This window comes from Pocillopora verrucosa, chromosome 13 (assembly GCF_036669915.1).
Source record: "Pocillopora verrucosa isolate sample1 chromosome 13, ASM3666991v2, whole genome shotgun sequence".
NCBI classification, from domain to species: Eukaryota; Metazoa; Cnidaria; class Anthozoa; order Scleractinia; family Pocilloporidae; genus Pocillopora; species Pocillopora verrucosa.
In genome coordinates, this window is record NC_089324.1 from 3,022,300 (window position 1) to 3,043,433 (window position 21,134).

Genomic DNA, 21,134 nt, shown 5'->3' on the forward strand with positions numbered 1-21,134 from the left:
AACGTTGGCTATTCTTCTTTTTTACGCTACTTCGTTTCACCCTAATCAATTGTTATACTAAAATATAAAGTTTTATGGCTTTGCACATCATGACCTCTCTCTCTAATATTGGCTCAAACTGAATACATTCATTGATACAGCAACTTTCAACCAGAGCAAAATGACAACAATAGTCAATCACGGCCCAGTTTTTGAAAACGTTCTAAATAGCTTGTACTTTCCTTTGGCTCTAACGATAAATCGAAAAGAAAAGCGTTTAATACAATTTACCTTTTGAAACTTTGTCCTAAATTCACCGATCAGCATTCGTCAAAAGGATAAGGAAAGTGAGAGAGAGCTCTTCATTTCGTTCAACATAGATCTAAGTACTTCTCCGCCTTCATATGTTCTCACCAGTATGGCAAAAATTTTGTTTTCAAATGCTTCGCTTGAGAACGAATCCTTTTGAACTATTAACGAATTGCACTTATATTTTTGAGAAACAAACCCTCCTATTAAAGGATTTTTGTCGTTGTCAGCTGTTCCTTTCCCATGCTTTTTTCACGCAATTACACTACCGACACTTGCATACTCTCTTACGAATGAAGTTTTATTGTGGAGCTCTCATCCGAATCTAAAGTAACATACTAACATGGAAGTAAATATATGTACATCAGATGATATATATGAACAGAGAAGCTGAGCTACATCAACCAAACTACAATGGATTTTTTCTAATTGCACATTCATAAACTTGATGGTAAGTTTAAATTCTACTCGTTCGACGAAGTGCCCTTCTAGATTTACGCACCACATAAAAACATTTAGAATGAAATAAATTAAGAATTCTGTAGCAACTTTAAGATGATGAATCTGTGTACTGGTAGCTAATTTCCAAACCGTGGATTGTTAATAAAAGTTTGCAACCGAAGACCACGAGTGGAAAACATTTGGCCATTAAAACTGTCTTGCATCCTTGTGCTCCTAAACTAAAGGAGATGATGAACAGATCATCAAATTATTTACGAATTTTTTAACGAAAGCATAGAAGATAAATAGAATGAATACATCGGTAGAATCACAGGTATTACATTAGTTTACCGACCACAAAGTCGTCCTTCTAAAGGACTCGCATCTCATCAATGAATTAATCCATAACGATATGGTCATAAAATTCTATATTTTCCTATTTTTAAACTTCTTCTATAATATTACTTATTTGAAATCGTAAAAACATCTCATTGCATTTTTCAGAAGAAGAAATAACCACTAAGGAACTTTGTCTACCAGAATACAAAACATAAATGAGATGTCTGTTTTCAAATGAAGGTCGATGAAGCAAACACGCCCTTTGATACTCTTCATTTAACTGAGCAGGTTGTCTCTTCATTGGAAAAATCTGCTCCATTATCTTTTTATTGTCTGATAGCATTTCGAAGGAAAGACTGTGTATCCATTTGCGGGTCTTTTTTCGAAGACATTGCTTATGTTACTTAATCCTGTGAAATGTAACCCATCCCCTGACTTGAGAAGTAACTCAGAGAAAGTCTCGAAGAATAGATCTATTAATGGCAGTGGCAAAACAAAATGTCATTTTCTAACTACTAATAACAAAAAATGTCACGATCAAACAAAAGGAAAAGAAATTTGGTCACCTTCACCGAACGGGAGCCACAGTTTTATCCCTATATAAGTATCAGACTTGAATTTTCGTGGACAGTGTAATTGACAAAATTGATGCGATTTAAATGTTCAACTCTTAGAATTGCGGCAATATTACAGTTAGGCACTTGGAGATATTTTACAGATTCTCTTCCAAAAACTACAGAAAATGGGTTTTAGAGAGGGAGAAAAAAAAAATTTGTCGAGTTTTCTCGACTGATCGACAGTTTCAATGGTCTCTCTTGGCCATGGTTTAGCTTGTCATCTTGTAACGGCCAAAACAAGACTGCATAGTCATTCATTGTGAAATAATTCCTCCACAGTTTATCAAACATTACTGCTCTTTCTTTACCATTTACAATATGAGTACGCTTGCATGCAGGACGAGTTCATGGATGAAATAGGTGCTGTGTAGGAATAAGAATTCCCGTAAGAGTTTGAGTAGTCATATGTTGGTTGATATTGGTTTGGGTAGTAATTTCCCACTGAGTTGCCAAAATCACTCGAATAACATGGCTGACCTTCGCGGATTAAAACAGGCACCGGCACAGTTCTGGGATAGAGCGAGTGAGAATCTTTAAACTCTCCTGCTTCTGTTGCTTGCTTCTTTTGCTTGTATCGATGATTCTGGAACCATATTTTGACTTGTGTTGGCGTCAAGTTGATCATCCGTCCCAGTTGTTCCCTTTCTGGGGCTGATAAGTAGCGCTGATATCTAAATCGTCTTTCCAGTTCGTAGATTTGGTGTTTGGTGAAGAGTACCCGTCGCTTTCTTTTCTTTGGAACATCGCTAGACTCATCTCTGTTGATTTTTGGAGCTTGCTGTAGCACGTCGTTCCCTGCACAGTCTTCGTTCATCTCAGGATGTGGTCGAGGACCTAATCGAACGAAAGCGGGTAAAGGCGTTTGATGAGATTCGATAACACCGATTAAGAGGTGATTTGGTTTTAAACTACCAGCGAGGCGGAGCCGAAGTCAATGACTCTTATGTTATACAAGTTTCTACTCTTTACTTAGAAAAGCTATCGAAAGCAGCGTGAACCGAAGAGGTGAGTTACATGAGTTTAAAAAACTACAAGGGAAAAAAAAACTCGTAATTTATGATGGCAGTTTGGCGTTCTTAGGATTTTCAGCATAATCGCGCCTATCTTTAATTTGCTTAGCACCGACTTTCATCTCCTGTGGCTTAAAAAGTATCAAAATATGGAACCGCTGCTCTTAAGCTTGTTTCTTTCCATTGCGTCTCTCTACAGATGACGCTCACTTACAAAGATGACATTTCATGTCCTTGGTCACGAAAATCGAATAACAATCTGGTGCGAGATTCACCATAACCTGACAGGTAAGTAAGCGCTTGTCTGTGTCATCTGCGCTCAAAACAGACAAATCTCAGAGGAAATTTGTGGCATGGAAAACAGAATTTAGACTCAAACCCTGTACCTACCCGAAGTGTTGTCTTGGCTTTGCGGACCGGATGGAGGCATCGTCGTTATTATGCAATTAGATCCTGTAGAACGATCGGGGGAGAGATTAACACCTTGGCAAATGTTAGGAACCCGTGGAGAAGCGTTGGAGCAGCTTTGAAGACACGATTCCGGCAAGCTGAGGATGTTCTTCACGGAAAAAGAAGACATAACGCGAGCCCTGACGGACGCTACTCAAGATGGCTGCTGGCCTATTGACTGTACACAGATCAAAGAGTAGGTAGGAATGTGTGGGTTGGTTAATGAGTGAGCTTGAGACACGTCATGTATGACTCGCCTGAATTGACATAGAACACATGTTATTATTCACTGTTTGAGGAGAATTTATTTAGGGTGATAAAAAGATGTCACCCCTTTGACATGTACGTTAATTAAAATGATAGCCATTGAAATGTTCAGACAAAGCCAAAGGTTTTATAGGGCTTAAAACGATTCCCTTTAACTTGGCCTTGCCTTTTCCTTGACTATCTGTTCGTTAGCAGCGTATTCCAATTAAGGTTTTAATCTCATTTAGTGAGCTGCCAATCCGGTGTGCGTTTTGCCATCCTGGTGTAATTGAACGATCTTTGACCACTTCCCGTATCCTAATGCCTTTTTTCCCTCACGCCTCTCAAAACATTGAATTAACTCGGCAGAGGAGGGCGGGAAAACCATTGTTCAATGGTGGAGCTGGCGAATTGTTTATTAAATACAGTTAACTGGATTAGCTCTTGAGCAATTAACCGTTTAGAAATCAATTTCTTCCAGTGTTTTCTTGAGCTGGAACGAATGAACCGTTTTTAGAAAAAAAAATATCTGTGCTCATGGTGTTTGCGTTATTGCTTCATTGAAGCAGTACGTGATTTTGGCTTAAATTAAAGAATCAATGATTTTGAATTGCTAATAACTCGAGTCGACAGGCCTGACAACTTTGTCTTCCTATAAAAACCTTCAGAAATTAGATTGATTGATGGGTGTTTTTCTTGCCAAAATTAAAATAGGTTCTTTTGTTATTTCTCGACGGGTGAAGCTTTGAAATGCTGCTGTCACAATACATTTTGACGACCTATCTCTCTCCTCTCACGTCGACTTGAAATCTAAAAACAAAATCGTATCTTAAAAGGTTTTAACAGATTTCCAGTTCTTTAATTCCTTAACACGAGCTGTTGACAGCTACTTCAGCGCTACGCATCTCAACCTGTTTTGATTCGGAGTTGATATTTCAAGGAGATATGACTTAAATCGGTTAAGTCTTGTTCTCGAGAACATTTCTGTCTGGTTTGAGATTCATCTCAAAATATTAAGAGTAACTTTTCGAGGGGTCATCACTAAAGTTTAAGAAATCTTCGATCAGGGCCGGTAGTTTTGATATTTTTATGTATCTGAAACTCCCACTATATTCTGATTACTATTTAATGAACTGTGGGGGTGGTCCTGATTTTCAAGACCTCTCGGACTGTTTCTTGACACTAAAGTAAGCTTCTACGCTATTTATTTTTCCGATTGTAAGGTGCACAAACCCTGTAAATGTTCCAAGATATGACAGATCGTATAATTAAGGCCTGCCAAGCATCGTGCGGTCTTGTCAATGTTTGCAAATGTCGTAGGACATCAGCATATCTACTGTGGCTCAAAACACAGGAAACAGCCACATTGACCTCAACAAACATCTAGGTTTTCTACAATAAAACACAAATGTTTTGAATACCTGTTAGGGGGATTACTATCAAAGTGACAAAGATGTTTCTGTGACCTTCAACAGCGCATGTATAGACCCTGTTTCTGTCAATGTTTCATTTCACTGATGGTATCGACCGCACATCACAATGAATCGACCTAGAGAAATTTTTGCCCCCCAAAAAAACCTTCTTTGCATGCAGTTCGATTCTTCGTTGAGGTAGAAGTTCATCGAGGAGTATGAAGTTTACTCAATTAAGTTATTGTTTTCGTTACCTCGTTTTTCGTTGTTAATCTAAATCTCAGTTTCATCTTTAAAGGTCACAAGGACAGCTCTTTGGCGTCATCTACTATCGTTTTTGACAAGTGGGCAGAATTGCGATGACTTTGATTTTGTCAGCGATAGCAAATATCACGGAATCATTTCCCACGTCTTCAAGTCTTTTTTCTTCAAACCAGAACCTCGTTCAAGCTCGGTGATCTCTCCATAAGCTTGAGATAAAATCTCAGTGCAGAAAAGAACGGTTAAATGAGAATTTACGCCAGGTAATTATTTTGAGGTTCTCTTTATCAAGTCCACGCCTCTTGTCTGAGCCTTTTCTAGTTTTAATAGTGGGCCGGACTAACTTTTTGACCCGAACGCACTAGGAAAACAATTTGGCGCCTCATCATGACACAAAGCAGATATTGTCATCAAAATATCTTTTATGGCTAAACTCAAACAAATCAGTGTGTTTTATGGTTTTCGAAAAGCTTTCTTGACACTGCATGAGCGAAGGGTGATGCCAAAAGAACATTTTTCGCTCGGAGATTAAAGGCTTACCGTCTGAACTTCCGAAATAAGATTGACCTCACACTAAATCTATTTGCTATTTCCACCTCAAATTGTTTCATTTACAATGAAGTCTGGGCTCTTGGTAATTAGAAAATCCCTTCGAGGGAGCCGGTGATTATAAATGGTTTGAGCTGAAAGTAGTAAAATCTCTCCTGCTAATTCTCAGAAACAATTTGGAGGTTTTCACCCTCTGGGATATCACTTCAGCCGGAAATTATTCAAGCGTAAAAAAATTAAAACAAAACAAACTTTAAACGGAGTCGCATGTCCATGCATACAGACCGCACATGCTGGATTGTTGAAGAATGAGTATAAGAGATGTAGGGTATGTTTAGTTATCTGATAATTTAATTGAAAAGGATTTTTCTCAAAATATTGAGAACGTTAACAGCACTTGAATCATAACCCTTAAGTATCTGAAACTCTTACACCAAATCGAACATTTTCATGAAAATTTTTTAGGGTGTTCTTCTGCTGTGGAGCTTATGGAATGAAATGTGAGTTATACTTTGTTATCTTGTACCTATTTTAAGGAGTCTGTTGAGGGATCCATGCAATTTTTTACAGACAATACACCTGTATAAATTACAAATGAAGAACTCGGTCAAATTTGTCAAACGTTCAAATAGCTGATTGGGATGATCGACCAAATGAGATAACAAACCAGATCCGGCTGCGGTGTGGTATAGTCCCAGCCGTGCTTATAACAAGTCCTATGATCTTGGAAGAACTGATTTCAAAGAAAAAGGCGAAAGGGGCTCTGCTAAAACTGCCAACATCTTACCTTCTGGATCTCATACATTCGTATCCGCGATGGGGAAAAAGACAACATCTAATCAGTGATAACGGGGGACTCTCTCATGCCTCGAGTTTGGATTACGTTGTACCCCACAGGTGTCGTACTCAAGAGTTATTCTAATTGAGTTGTCGTTTCCTGGGGATGAAAATGATTGAGGATGAATATTTTTCACGTTACTTCCTGTCAGAAAAATTCATCTAGAAGTCGCATGCTTTAATCAAAAGTAATTTTGGCGTGGAATTAAAGGAAGCAATTTATCGCGACTGCGAAACAAATCTGTCATTCCATCCGAGATAGAAGCCTTGTGATATAGTTTTGTTGCGAAAGTAATTACCTCTAGTATTTTGTTATCTGCTATTTAGGTCAGAATACAGCAAGAAAGTTATCCCCGTTTATCTGTCAGGAATTGGACAGCTACTGTGTTGTAATAAAGCTCAACTTTTGTTCAAAACAACGCGGGTGGTCCCAAACTTACAAATACTTTGACGTTTCAACCTTCAACTTGCTAAGGGTCCAATCATCGCAGATTACCCCTAACATTGTACCTTTATTACTGCACTGCCACCATGACCCGTGTTCGACACAAAGAACAGAACAGGGTCACCTTTGTGAATATATTTTTGTATGGTTTTTGTGAATTTTTAGCCATCAGACGGGAAGGAACTGGCACGTATTAAATTGCGTGAACATTCTGTTAATTTTTATTTTAACTTTTTTTTAGAGCGCGATCCACCAATAATTTTAAGGGGTTTTTGAAAGTTAATTTCCCACAATATGATTTTGAAAGCTTTCCGGTCGTCCTCAGGTGTTTCAATTATTTTTATTCCATAACGTATGCAATAAATGGGTTGTATTTGATGGAAATATAAACTTCTATAGTTAATAAAAAAAATATGTCAAGAAAAGAAACTGTCAAGGAAAATAGAGTTTAGAAAGACATACTTCTGAATAGACTGCTCACAACCTCCAAACTAGTTTTAAAAAAACACAATATTAATGACAGAAAAAATTAAAAACTTCAAAAGTACCTCCTCAAAATTTACAACTGAAATGTTCACGCCCTGGCAAAATAATTCTGAGCTAAAACTCAAAAGTTAGAGATACTTTTGCTTACACCGCGCAGGCATTGTTCGTTACAAATCATTCTAATCGGTCACTGAGGAGGGTTTCATTCAGATGCTTAAAATTTACAAAACCACCATGCACAGCATATTACAAAAGTACCACACGAAATTACTACTCTTTGTATCTGTAGTATTTTCCTCACGAACCTGTAGGTATTAGAGTTAGAGAAACCTCGTTTTCAGTAATGAACAATACCATATGAGAACCTCCCCAATTGCTTTTAATTGAATGTCTCACGCTAGGGTTTTATCGAAAGACATAAAGTTAGGGCCATCTTGTGCAGCAAAAAGAAAAAAAGCACCAAATGAACAGACCAGCTTCCATTTGATTGACATACACTAAGGTTTTATCAACAGACTAAAAGTCTGAATACTTTGTAAAGTTTAATTAAGGCAGTACGTGCTCAGATCGAGAGCTTTCATTTACACGCTAAAATTTCCAACCACCTTTCCCAGCATAACAATCAAAGCCACAAGAATGTAACCCAAAGTAGCCTTGATTCATTTGAATGAACCAGTCGCCCTATGTGGGGTTTGTTACACAAACGTGCAAGCTAGTACCACCTCGTACTGTAAAACAAACACGACCACATGAATCTACTGCTTAGTAACTTTCATTAGAATGGTCACACACAAAGGTTTTATCCTTGGTTTGAAACGTTACAACCCCCTACTACAATAAAGTGTTCTAGTATAGGTTATGATCGGTTTTTATTGTATAATATTACCCTCAGACTTGAGTAAAAAGTTCAGCTTGAATTAATCCTTGGATGAAGAAGCAAAAACCAAAATATTGGTATAAATTCTCTTTTTAAGGATATCCCTTGACTATATATTCAACCAGCTGCTATCATCCACGTTGTCTCATAATGAATTTAATTGCTTTTCCGTTCATATTTGCATAGTTTTTCAGCCCGATATGTGAGATTAGTTCACCTCTTGCCGTGGCTTGCACGTACACTTCAAGTTAAGGTTTTTTATCGCCGCCGTCATGTGATTACTGCATTTTAAAGATGAAAAAAAGCCTTATTCATTAGATTTCTTTTTTTCATTTCCTTTCGCCAGACTTGTGTAATTCTATACCTTAAGTGTATGTACATGAGAGGTAATAGTTTTGTCAATACGAACAGCAACAACTTTAACCTTGGTATTAAGCACCTTAATATTCCAAATTTTACTAAGGGTTCCCGGGATGAACATACAGAATTTTTACAATTATTGCACTTCCTCGAGACTTATGTTATTGTTAAGGAGTTTTCTTAAGGTCAGTCCTTGATTGAAAAGCTTAGGGAATAATCAAAGTTAGAATAGAAAGAAGGATTTAACTTGCGTGGGACAAACTCCCTTGGTTTTCAGCCGGCTGGACGATAAAGCGCTTTCTCATTAACAGTAAGAATTGAAATTGTTTCGCGTTTGTAATAAATGTGGCATTGTTTAATCTGCCTGCCTTCACCTGTGCTGACACGTACGGGCAATGTGTTAACTTTCATTCGTTTTTATTCACACAGATGAAGTCCATGGACAACAATATATGGAACGCGTGGCATTGGACAAGCGAAGTTGTCAACACGGAGTCATTTATGCCCGGTTCAGATGAAAAACACACACTTGGGCTGTCAAACCAGTTTTATGAACTGGGGGAAAACTAATTAAACTTCATGCAAACTGACCGCCAGTTTCATTCATGGAAAATGATGACACTTGACATGCGATTTTGTCTGCAGAGAACAAAGGTTCCAACATTGCTTTTATGAGCTCTCAGATTCTTGAAGTATTGAGACATCAATGTTGTGAGAAATGCCATTTACCTAACGTTCTAATTTGTTCTAATGTGCTTCCGACAGACAGACAAAAAGAAGAACGTGTTATTGAATAGCAAGGCTGGATGTTCAGTTCCATTGTGAACAGCTCCCATGTTCTCATAAGAATTCTGCTACCAAAAGCAAACAAGGAAACAGAAAACTTCATAAAGATATTTCAAGCGCGCCATAAAATACTCGCGGTATTATAAACAGATAACGTGAACGCTTAAGACACTTTCTATTTCATAGATAAAGCGGGGTACCAAAAGGATAAACTTGTCAAAGGAAATGAATCTGTGGGTGAAAATGTGTTCAGAGCAAATAAAAAGACATGGAACCTCATGTCTTGATTACTTGGTTAAACCTTATTAGGGAAATATCGGAAGTAACTTTCACTTTATTTGCATTGTAGTCCAAACTTTGCCAACTTGAAGCAAGGTTTTATTTCCACCTAAAGAAAACTTTTCAAAAAAAAATATTATGACCCGCCTTTTTTTGTTCTTGAATTCATAACCGAGCATATCTCTGAAGTGTTTTATCTCTCGTGATTTTAAATGGTTAAATGAAAAGTAATACGGGTCGAAAAACAAGAGAAATTATCTCTCTATGGAAAATCTTGACGTGAAGAACATCATAGAATTTCATAGGCAGAGTTTCCAAGCAAGTGAAGTGCTTTGCAGTTAATAAATTCATTCAGCGACGCGTGCTATGCCTGAGTTGTTGTACGCTAAAAGATAAGGCACCGCTTTAAACAATTGACTAATTCTTTCTGACTTAGCACAGAGGCCTGATGATATCACTGATATTTTTGGTTCTTGATTAGACCGAGTTTCAACAGCTTTGCAGCCGCGTGCTCATGGCGAAATCAGTAAAAGGTGAAGGTAATAGTGCATTTTGTGGCATTCATTGACAGGGAAAGATTCGAATTACATTTAACGACTGACCTAGAACCAAGGGCAACTGACACAGTTTGTAGCACTTACTAGTATTATAACGTTCCAAGCTGAACTGGCCGGCACTGTGCCATATCATGAGACATTCGGGAATATTTCAATCTCTAGCCTACTAGACCTCTAGCGGACATCATCTATTCGCCTTGCAAATGTAGAGGAAAACTCGATCAACTAGGTATTTATTTAAGTGGCAAGTCATTCTTTCACTCTTCATCTCACATTGTCGTGATTCCAGTCACGGTGCAAGTTCAAAATTTTTATCAATAAAAACGTGACCTATTTCATGCCATTCTGTCGTTAGGTGAAAAAAAAACAAAACGGGTTGGTTTTAGCGCAAAATTCTTACTACATACATGGAATTCAATTTTTCAGTCACCAAAAGGAATCACTCGCTCACAACGCATTGCTTCTGCGTCTCGGTGAAGAACCACTGTAAATAACAACGTGCAGCTGCAGGCGTTCTTTAGAACTGAACATCTAAGAGGAATGACTTTCTGGAACGCTGCTCACATCCACTGTAAACTAGTTTCGATGAAACCAATAAATTGATGCCTTTTTTCTGTGAATATTCTACTAGAGCTTCGATTTACAAACGATTATAAAAGGTACGACCGGAATCCGATTTCAGCGAAATTTACACATTACAGAAAACTGAAATATTTCAGTTGCCCTATCTGGATTTAGAGCGAACCACTGGTGTTGTTATTGAAGTCAGTTGAAATCTATGTTTGAGTTTTCCTTAGATTGTATTTATCGCAGATTGCTGTATAGCCTAGTCTGTTGCTTGAAACAAACCAAGCATATAGCTCGAAGAGACTAAATATTTGTCCAACCTACAATGCCGGTTTAGCAAAAGAAATGAAACATTCCTCTTTCATATATTAATTTATGCTCGATTCAGAGCGTCTTAGAAATTTGTATTTTAAATGTAGCTAATTCTAGCTTGTTTGGCATTCCAAACAAATTATAAACTAGGAATCAAATAGCACCCATGAGAAAGTTGACTGCATGTATTCAGCGCTCATGATTATGTTAGCAGCATGTGTTATAGCTACAATGAGTTGCTTTGATCATATATATGATGAGTATTTCATGATCGCTTATTAGCTTAAAGCGTCGTATTCCCATAGATCTGGTGAATTAATCCCTTAAAGCATACCCAGAATATAGAGCACAAATTGAAAATAAAGCTAACTTAAGCTCAACGACTCGATTTTAGGCTTTTAAAGGAAGTTATTTGGGAGTGAGTACGGTAGTTAAAGTTCCCTGGCAGTTACGCCTCGTGTACGAAAATCATTTCACATTTATTTATTTGATATCCGCGCACTGTGGCTAAAGTTTCACGGGAGCATTGGAGAAAGAGACGCAATTTTATTGAAATATTAATGCCAGCTGCTCTGAATGTAACTAATTCTGGACTGACAGCCATATCTGAGTCAGCCTCTCCTCGCCTTCGTCTACTGATCGACTTGAAAAGAGCAATTTACAGACAGCATCTTCGCTAGCAATGAAAATCCTAATTCAAGTATGTTTTCTCCAACTTTTGATACTACACAGTGATTTAGGGAGGCCGAATCTTAACACAGGGTTGTTGGGTTTGAAAACCAGTCTTGACAAGTTGAGGTGTAAAGCATTTTCAATTGAACTACTGGAAGATAAACTTGCGCTTCCATGGTAGTCAGCTTACAGATACGAGTATGCAGCCATTTATCATCTGAGAAGCACCACAATTGATACGATTCTTTACCGAAATTGAAGTTTTCATAACTTTCGCGGTGCAATCCCTAATTTCAATTTTCTATTTATTTACGGTTTGTTTTATCAGCGCGTCAAAAAGTGCTCATTTTAATTTTGCTATTGCGGCCATGTTTGCATTTACATACAGCTTCTACATCAGCTGTCTACTTTAAACAATGGCGTATTGGTTGCGCTTTCTTTCAAATCAGGTGGTTAAACTTAGCACTTGTGAACCTCAAAAGCTTTACAAGGGATTCTTTCTCTGGAACAGTTCCAAACGCTGGCTCTTTAAAAACATTTACAAACAGGTAGGAAGATTTCCTGTTGAAGACCAAAATTTACATGCCGCGCCTACAAGCACATCCAGTGCGCGGAGGGAAAGACTTATCTTCTTGTTATCTTCTTCCTGTTAATTCTTTTATCGCATCCCTGGCAATATTATACGATACGAATTAAACGCAGTTCTGGCACATATGGCGTATTAAGTTTATCTCTAGAAGCTGAAACCACGTGAGCTCTTCAAAAGCAAATTATTAAACGTTAAGTGTACGTAATCCGAAACCCTCTCATAGCATTAAGCATTCATGACTAAAGTGACCAGAAATCCGCAATTCACTACAGTTTGTGAAAGGTCGAGTGGATATCCTTTGACTAGTTTTTTTTATACAGCTTCTGCATACAATATTCACTCTTGAGATGAAAACGAAAGCATGTTTGGTGAACCATGCCTGCCCCTATATATTTCATCCCCTACAGCCTGGTTGTTATGGGAAGATAACAGCCAAAGCTGATGGCGACGGTCTAAGGGGCAAGGAGAAATTTTTACATTTTCCGTGACCATAAAAAAGCATCCTGATGGAAACATTCAAGGACTTTTTAAAACACTTATTACAATCAAAAACTCTTAAAAATCAAGTCACTAGATTCAACCGTTTTAACTGTTACTGTAATAACACTCAACTATGTGTGATTTTTTTTCGAGGGATGAAAATTGGATTGTTACAGGCCACTTCGCTTGACAAAATAACATACGACGCTTCATCGGTGTTTCTGCCATGTCACCGGTTTTAGAAAGTAAAAGACAAACCGCTAAGCTACTAACAAGCTTACTCACTTCTGTTTCCTAAATTCATAAAGAGGTCATCCTTCAGTAGTGAGTGTCGATAATTTTTTTGCTTAGGTCGTGTGAACATCGATACTAATATACCTGCTCAGCTTGGAGCCTTTCCTTTTATCATAGTAAGTTTTTTGACCGCAAAACCATTTTTCTTAAGAAGCCGCAGCGCATTTAGACTTGTAGTAGTTTCTCTTTGAAGAAGGAGGTGCCTCTTGCATCAGGACAAAGCCATCGTTGTAGATTATATTTTAGAAGGCGGCTTCGTTTCATGGTCGCAAAAAAGGCTTCGCTCGTTGCAGCCCTTAAGTTATTTTGAAATTTTAAGAAAAGCGACTGATAACAGAAGCATTAATACTTCCTTTATTGTCAAATGGCACCGGTCGAGAAACCAGATCCATGTAATAGCGAGAAATTGGGATTTAAAATGAGATAAACATCGAATTTTTCTCTTAAAAGGTGGCTCTCGGCTTGTTGCTCTGAGTGCATTTTACAGACACTTTGGCGCCATTGAAATTAACCAAGAACAGTTGCTGTGCTTCAGTTTAGTTTCCTGCCGTAATACGTGGCAAGTTAAAGTTTAAGTAATAAATTGTAGGGCAAGTCTATCACCCTGGGTTCACCAGTCTAAAGCCCCGTTTATAAATAAATGAGATGGAGATAAAACAGACGCACAGACATACCACGGACTTAGAAATCGAGCAATAAATAAGTGGAAGTTTTTTAAGTTTAAACCCATAGGATAGTCTGAAATGAGCATCAACTTTCCGCGACGACTATATTTTGGGTCGAATCGCAATGCAGCGTTGCTGTAAGTTTCAAATAAACTTTCCTTTGCTTCTATTTAGTTAGCTGTCTTCTTTCATTTTTAATCTCAAACAAAACGGAAATGCCTTCCAAGTAGAAATTGTAAAGGATGATAAATGCAATGTATTTAGAGCTACAACTTTTGCATTAGTAACAGCGTCATCTTCAAATCCTGCGGGTGTGGAAGTCGGTCATCTGAAGGCTTTGTTTATTTACATAATCTACTATCGCTTTTAAATTTCAGAACGCAAAGAAAAGGATCAGCAACTGATACCAGGGTGCTGGAGAGCAAGGATGGAGATTACAGGATTAGTTTTAAGACGAAATAATTCTCATATCTGCTTTTTGTAGGAGTGGTCTTAAAAGTAATTGAAAAGATCAGTTTCACCCTTGAAAGTGTAAATCGATAATTTTTTGTGGAAAACTACTTTCAAATTGTAAGACATACACAAGCCTCACCTTTTTTCGTAAATCGCAACTGACTTTCTCTTTATACAACGATTAGTTGTTACGAAGCTTGATGTCAACTTCGAGAACTTCGACTTCAAACACATGAAGCACAACTTGGCTTTCAGACGTCACGGAAGCAGATTCACGCAGAGAACGCAAAGAGTATGTAGCGGTACTTGGTTGTTAATATTCAGTGTAGATATACACATGGTGGATATATAAAAAAAAAGCTTTATTCAGTTACTCTTAAGAACAGTAATTCTGTCACCAAACATTCAGGTATTCTATTGCTTTCTTTCACATTTTCCTCTACTGTCCATTAAGCGAAATGTCATGGTATGCAAAACAGGTTTAGTTTCGTTCCATTCGACATTGCAGCTTGTTACAACCCATTAATAATGGTAAAAAAAGGCAGTATGGGTTTCAAACAAAACAAAACAAAAAGTAGAAAACAAAATCCATTAATCTCATTAAAAAAAAATATTCAAGAAGGTACTCTGTAGTCTCTTGAATGAAAATAAACAATTCTCGAAGCTGTATCGTGAAGGCTGACCTCCTTCACTCGAGTAGGTTGCTCCTTTACCGGCCGGTGATTTCAATACGAGCTGCGGGTAAATTATGGTTTTTTTAAAACCTATGCGACTAATTCAGGTAAATTAAAAAAGCGTTTGCCATTTGAGTGATCGTGTTTTGAGGGTAGTGTTCTCTGGGACGCATAGGGGTAACTTTAAAAAATGCGTCCAAATGTCTGCGTAGTTGACAGCTCATATATTATCACCGTTCGACTATAATGTTCTAAAGTTAACTACGAAACAACTTCAAACCGAATTTTAAGAATAGTTTCAGTGTTAATTTAAGTGGAGTCAATGAGCTTTTCCTCTGCGGCGAAAAGTTGAATTTCTGGTACATGTAAATAAAGAGGAAAGCTTCGGTCGCGACACTCGTCTACTGACCATCTTGCTCGAGGGAAAACAAACCAAAATTATTTTTTGCGTAAGAAGTTTCACAAAAAGGGCCGAGCATTCTGTGTTCGACCGGCGGCGTTTCTTTTTTCTTTGCGAGTAAATTCTTACACAAAAACGAGTGGGATGTCATCTCCTCTCATAACTACCTTCGTTAACTGGTCTTCAACTAATTTTAATAGATTCCTTGTTTTAAAAGGTTCTACCGCGTTTTATGCATTAAAGACATTTTAATATTTCAAGAGAAAATTTTTTTTTTCATTTTTTTAAGTGGCCCTGTTAGTTGTTGAAGCAACAACCGTTCCAATTCAAAACATTATCCTTAAACAATAAACCTAATTCTTGCATTTACTTGAGATTGGAATAAAAACGCCCATCGGTATACCAAAGCGGTAATAAATACTTAGATGAGGTATGAGTTACAACCAAAACAATACGAATCATAAAAGCACGTTGAAGCGGGGAACACCTCCATTTATTTCCCGAGAAACAAATTGAATATCCGCTACCTCCACACAATGTAGCATCTTTCCGTGGCCTTTGCTCTAATTTCATTCCACACCACCAGCTGTGTGAAGTGCTCCTAACTGGTAGCTCATGAAAAGAATGGAATAACGCCAATAGATATCATTTAAATCCGACGATAAAGAAAGATTAAAAGTAACTAAGACATAACAATGTTGAAGAGAACCATCCAGAGTTTCTCATACAATATCAGACATTTTTACATCAGCGCGTCACTTAAGCAACTCTACCACCTGTGACGCCTACCTCCTTTTAACTACACATTGTCCATTATATTAACAAAAAAATGTCTCTGTCATATTTCAGTGAGACAAAAACATCATCTACGAACTTTCACATCATCGTAAAACAACCCTATAAAATCTCAGTTACCATATAAGTAGTTTCCCTCTTCAAACATGGGGGGCACTTTGCATAGGTTATATGCATTTCAGTGTTAGAGATCTCCATATATTTATGTGGTAGAATAGTTATAATGCCATAATTCTTGCAAAATATGGCTATGTGTGATTGCTATTAATTTGTTTGCCACAATCTCAAATCTATAAAATAAAGAAGCAGTTACAATGAAGTGCTTGGCTTTGGAAATCATTCTCAAACTGGATTCTTCTTGGCCGGATTGGCATGTGTCTTCGTGGGTCAATTTTAAAAATAGCTAAACAGAGACATGCACGTTTTACATAGAGCTTTCATGTTTCGTTTTATTTCCAATGTTTAATTGTGTTCCATTACTTAAAGTAGTCAGCTGTAACTGAGATAGGTTAAATAAAATAAATAAAACTTTGTTCATTTATACACGCGCTGCGCGGAGGTAATCGAGTTCGTGAAAGTCTTGCCTTCTGTGAAGTGACTTGAAATTATAAATACGTAGGAAAACTGAAGAAGCAGGCAAGTTTGCATCACACAGAAAAGAATTCGAACCAAGAACTATGTTTTACACATCTGCACCTATCTTTTCCCATCCTCGCCAAAGCTACACTTGACTACGAAAGCGTGAAAACGTCTGTTAAAAGTCGGATGAGTTTGACATATTGCTCTCGAGAAGAAAACAAGTGCTCGAAATTTCTCTCTTCGTTAGCACGCCCGTTTCCAACACTCGAAATCATTCCAACATAATGTTTTTGTTTCCCTAATTTATTAACACTTTTCAACAAAGAGGTATAAGTGAAACAGTGGGTAATGTATTATTCATAGTGTTTTCTTTCGATTCTCTCGTTTTTTTTTTTCCATTTGCGACTTGAAGCTCTCAATAAAATGAAGCGTAGTACCAATTTTACCTTTAACTTTGAGTACAGTGTAGGTTGTAATTCAAAATAGAGGAAGTATTATAAGTTTCAAATTGCATAACTTATTCTAATTGACTCAAACTCTGTGATATCGAAACGATTTGCTTGTGATGTCTGTCGATTGTCACTGTTTTCTTTTGAGCTAATCCGAAGGCAAACTAGCGTTGATTCAATTTGGTAAAGATCCATTCTAAGAAATTACACTGACCACTCCTCTTTTTTCATCGAGTAAACACGAACAACAATCAATTACGAGCTGATTCCACGGTCCATTAAACATTGTGACCAAAGCCCGTAACAACCTTTTCCCCCCATCTTCACTTTAAAATGAAAACAAAAACTGGTACTTTCATGTCTTAATGAGAGAATTTCTTCGGTTGTTTGGTTTTACAAAAGCAGGCTCCGGGTTAAGTGCGAAAATTGTGTGTCAAAGTGTTAGAGAACATCTCATAAAATCCTTTAAGTAGAACGAGACGTGTTGTTTGCCAAATATTGCGTTGTCAATTTTGATTCACTCATTCGTGAGCGCCCAGCATTGCGGTTGTAATGTTTTGTGACAATTCGTGCGGTAAAACGAAAAGCTGCTTTGGCGAAGAAAACTAACTAATTGCTACCGACGTTTACGCCAAACTCAAATAACTAGCATTTTAGTGAAAACGAGAGGATTTGTAATTAGAATTTAAGTTTACCTTGCCAAGGATTATCTCCTGAAAAATGATGAGCTCTTATCTTCATCTTCATAATTTCAGACATGCATTTACTAAAAGCATTAGGAACAATTTTCAAGCAACCTAGCAACTTATAGTACAAAAATAACTACGAAATCAAAAATTTTCGTTTAAAAGAAACATCTACAAAATCATTTGCTAAAAAAATCTGGTTTCTTACAATTTTTAAAGGATAAAAACAAAAATCTTTTCAATCATTTCTGAGACGTAAAAGACAACAGCTGTTATATCACACGAAAATAGCCTTTGCTGCGCGTTTGTCGAAAGAGAACTCCAAAGAAATTTAAGAACATCTAATAAAAACATCAAACCTGGACAAATTGTTAGATTCTTTAAATAATGAGATCCTTTGCCCTCGTAGGTTTTTGAAATCAATGTTGGCTTATAAGCTTACAATTGACTTTGTTCTTTTCTCCGTGACAGATTATTTCAAGGAGATCTGCATTGTTCTGTGGATTCTTCTTCCAACACACGTTGTACAAAGCATGCTTATGCTACCAGCTCCAATAAGGATTGCTAGGAGGAATGTATGATGAACTTACTGCAGGAAAATGATAGAAGTCTGAAGGATCGTGCCGTAAATATCCAAAATTATTGACCGAAGCGCCATGACAAGGCTGGCCATCTCGCACTAAGACAGGCACAGGAACAGTTCTTGGGGTGAACAATGGAGGTCCTTCATTCATAACTCCTTTTTCAAAACTCTGTTTCTTGTATTTATATCGATGATTCTGAAACCAAATTTTCACCTGCGTCGGGCTTAAATTGATTATTCTCGCGAGCTGTTCGCGCTCCGGCGCGGAGAGGTACCTTTGTTGACGAAACCTTCTTTCGAGTTCATAAGTTTGCGCCTTGGTGAACAGAACTCTTCGTTTCCGCTTTTTTGGCGGATCGTTCAAGTCATCTGGCGTTTCCTCTCGCTCAGATATTTCTTGGGAGCCCGCTGAGGATGTCGAAGGCCTTTCTGTCGGGCTCGGATGTGGATCTGTTACGGCGGAAAAACAAAAAATTTCATTAATGTTTCGCCTATGTAACGATATCTACGACACAACTAAAGAGCTGCGAAGTTGTAAGAAATTAGGTGAACTGTAAGCCACAGTAATTAGCCTGTTGTCCCTTACACGAGGCACATAAAGAAAACAACCTTCAAAACTAGAAGCAATATGGCATTCACTCAATTAAAATTTGAAATTGCAGTCATCTTTCAGTCGTGCTTGCAATTGCCTCGTAAAACGCGTCATTGTATGTTTTCCGGAAAAGAAATTCGGTTGTATGCGAAAAATCCGTCGCGTCGCCCGTAGTTTACAGAAGAAACAAAATAAACTCTTTCGAGAACTTCGGCGAGATTTTTACCATCTATCGAGTTTAGCACTTCATAAATACCGGCGTTTACTTTTCGCTCGATCAAAGATACAAAATCAAGTTCATTCTTACTTGTATATGAGTACTCTTGGCCTTGATTACACACTACAGAGCCACATGACGGAGTATGAGTGTTTCCGCCAGGGCAATGATAACTCTCGGTTGAGGACGATTCATGGGTTGTTTCGCTTTTAGACGGGCATAGTCCGGTGTCGGGTAAATTAAGAATGTCTCTGACGGAGAACGAAGTCATGTCGTAAGATCGATCGATTGCGGACATGGATTTCAGATGAGTGGCATTACAAAGCCAAACACAGTCGCAATTCAGTCATACTCGATCCGAAGCGGTTCGCAGCCAAACTTCTTATACTTTGGGGCGTGCCCAGGCTCTCAAGTGTTGAACAAGATGTTTGACATTAAACAAATGTTGCCCAAATTCGCGTAAGTCGACTTCTATTGATAGGTTAAGGTGGTGACGAAGTTGACATCACAATTAATTAGAAAGATAGCAATTGAATGCCCTGTCACACGTAAACCCCTTTCGAATGACAGATTTGCCCTAAAAGGCTTCATCTGACATGTCACGCTGGGCGGGCTGACCCGACTGCTTGTTTCCCCCCGCTTAGAACTCAAACAATCATTGCTTTCTCTTGAATGGGTCACTTTATTGGAGTTCTGACGTCCAAAACTAATTTCAAGACACTTCCTCAACTTGCGACCCATATAAATGTCTCAAGGACTCAGCTCGTGTAGCCTTATCCACGCCTCTTCACATTTTGAAATATCGTTGTAATCGAAGTTGAAAGGTTGAACACCAGCTAATGGTCGATCGGAAGAGAGAACTGTTGGATTAGTGATAAAATCTATAAAAATTTGCACCTTTGCTAATCGCCCCGGCTTTCCATGTTTTTTCCTTCTTATTTTCGTCTAAACCTATTTACGATATCACGCACACGTTTGAGTGTTTGGAAGGTGTTATATACTATTGTTTTTATTACATATTTTTTATTATAGACTGAATTCTTGAGAAATACCACTTTTTATAAGTGGTTGCTTATTTGCAGTGCGCCGCTCTCTCAAGACTACCGGCTGCTAAGCTTGTTCAGCAAATGGCTTTCTACATATTGTACGAGGAGCATTTGGACACTGTCAACATTTTAATTACGTGAATGTTCGTTTGATTGTGGGGTTGTAAACGCTTCGTTAATGAGTCCCAGTTGCATTTTAATATCTTTCCTAAAAAGCCAAATGTTTACGTTGGGTTGGCGCAAACCGTCAGAACTTTCACAAAAGAATTAAGGAATAAAAAGTTTTCTTTCGTCTTACAATGGGTGCGCTATAAATAAAGCTGGACAGACATTGATATCCGAGCAGTTTTATAATTTTTTTTTAACAGAACGAGTTCGCGTCTTTCCTAAAGTAAATAGCACTAGAGAACACCTGAAAGACAATTCTTAAACCTTTACTTAAAGGACTTATCCGTCCTTGAGCGAAAACTGAGTATATTAACTGTGAACTCCACTGAGTAGTAGTTTGCGAAGCGTTTCCGCATTGTCATTGAAACGATGGCATTATAAATGCGATCTTTTGAACAAAGGGAAAAATTACCGAAGTCCTGCATGAACTACAGTATTTTCCTTATACATGAGAGCACTGGTTGAGGCTTTTCAACAGGAACAGGTACGTTCCAAGAGTTGTAATTACCACCAGATCTTGGCTTTACGCCGGCCCGGTGAGGGTTTAGCACGCGGCGAGCTGCGTAGGGGTCGAATGGGAAGTCTTGAAACAACAGGCGCCCTGAATAGATTCTCTAACACCCATTTGTTCGACCTCCACCAAAGGCTCGTGCCAATACCTGCTAAGAACCTT

At 37.9% G+C, this 21,134-nt stretch overlaps 2 protein-coding genes and 1 long non-coding RNA gene across 10 annotated transcripts; 1 reads left to right on the forward strand and 2 right to left on the reverse strand.

Annotated features, from left to right (window-relative positions):
• Positions 1-571: 571 nt before the first annotated feature.
• LOC131779498 (homeobox protein Nkx-2.2a) lies at positions 572-3,275 on the reverse strand. The gene is made up of 2 exons (XM_059096062.2): positions 3,086-3,275; positions 572-2,519 (listed from the first exon to the last, which is right to left on the reverse strand). Exons 1-2 carry the CDS (start codon positions 3,273-3,275, stop codon positions 1,990-1,992), a joined length of 720 nt encoding a protein of 239 aa, XP_058952045.1. The 3' UTR covers positions 572-1,989.
• LOC131779503 (uncharacterized) lies at positions 2,411-19,099 on the forward strand. 8 transcript variants are annotated; one of them, XR_010716016.1, is made up of 7 exons: positions 2,509-2,690; positions 2,895-3,341; positions 5,102-5,941; positions 6,079-6,113; positions 9,048-10,222; positions 14,197-14,564; positions 18,327-19,099. It is a non-coding gene; the product is annotated as an uncharacterized lncRNA (long non-coding RNA). The 8 variants fall into 8 exon arrangements; XR_010716013.1 differs by lacking the exon at positions 18,327-19,099 and adding an exon at positions 6,778-8,928 and having other exon boundaries at positions 5,102-5,327; positions 14,197-14,941; XR_009339789.2 differs by lacking the exon at positions 18,327-19,099 and having other exon boundaries at positions 2,411-2,690; positions 5,102-5,327; positions 14,197-14,941.
• On the reverse strand, positions 16,045-19,781 carry LOC131779499 (homeobox protein Nkx-2.2). The gene is made up of 2 exons (XM_059096063.2): positions 19,338-19,781; positions 16,045-18,888 (listed from the first exon to the last, which is right to left on the reverse strand). Exons 1-2 carry the CDS (start codon positions 19,543-19,545, stop codon positions 18,398-18,400), a joined length of 699 nt encoding a protein of 232 aa, XP_058952046.1. The 5' UTR covers positions 19,546-19,781; the 3' UTR covers positions 16,045-18,397.
• Between the last annotated feature and the right edge of the window lie 1,353 nt (positions 19,782-21,134).

Excerpts from the sequence above, each read along its gene's own strand:
- LOC131779498 (XM_059096062.2), bottom strand. The coding sequence starts at position 3,275 with ATGTCTTCTTTTTCCGTGAAGAACATCCTCAGCTTGCCGGAATCGTGT. Across the intron at positions 2,520-3,085 it reads AAGCCAAGACAACACTTCGG|GTCCTCGACCACATCCTGAG; the intron begins GTAGGTACAGGG and ends TCGTTCGATTAG.
- LOC131779499 (XM_059096063.2), bottom strand. The coding sequence starts at position 19,545 with ATGTCCGCAATCGATCGATCTTACGACATGACTTCGTTCTCCGTCAGA. Across the intron at positions 18,889-19,337 it reads CCAAGAGTACTCATATACAA|ATCCACATCCGAGCCCGACA; the intron begins GTAAGAATGAAC and ends CCGCCGTAACAG.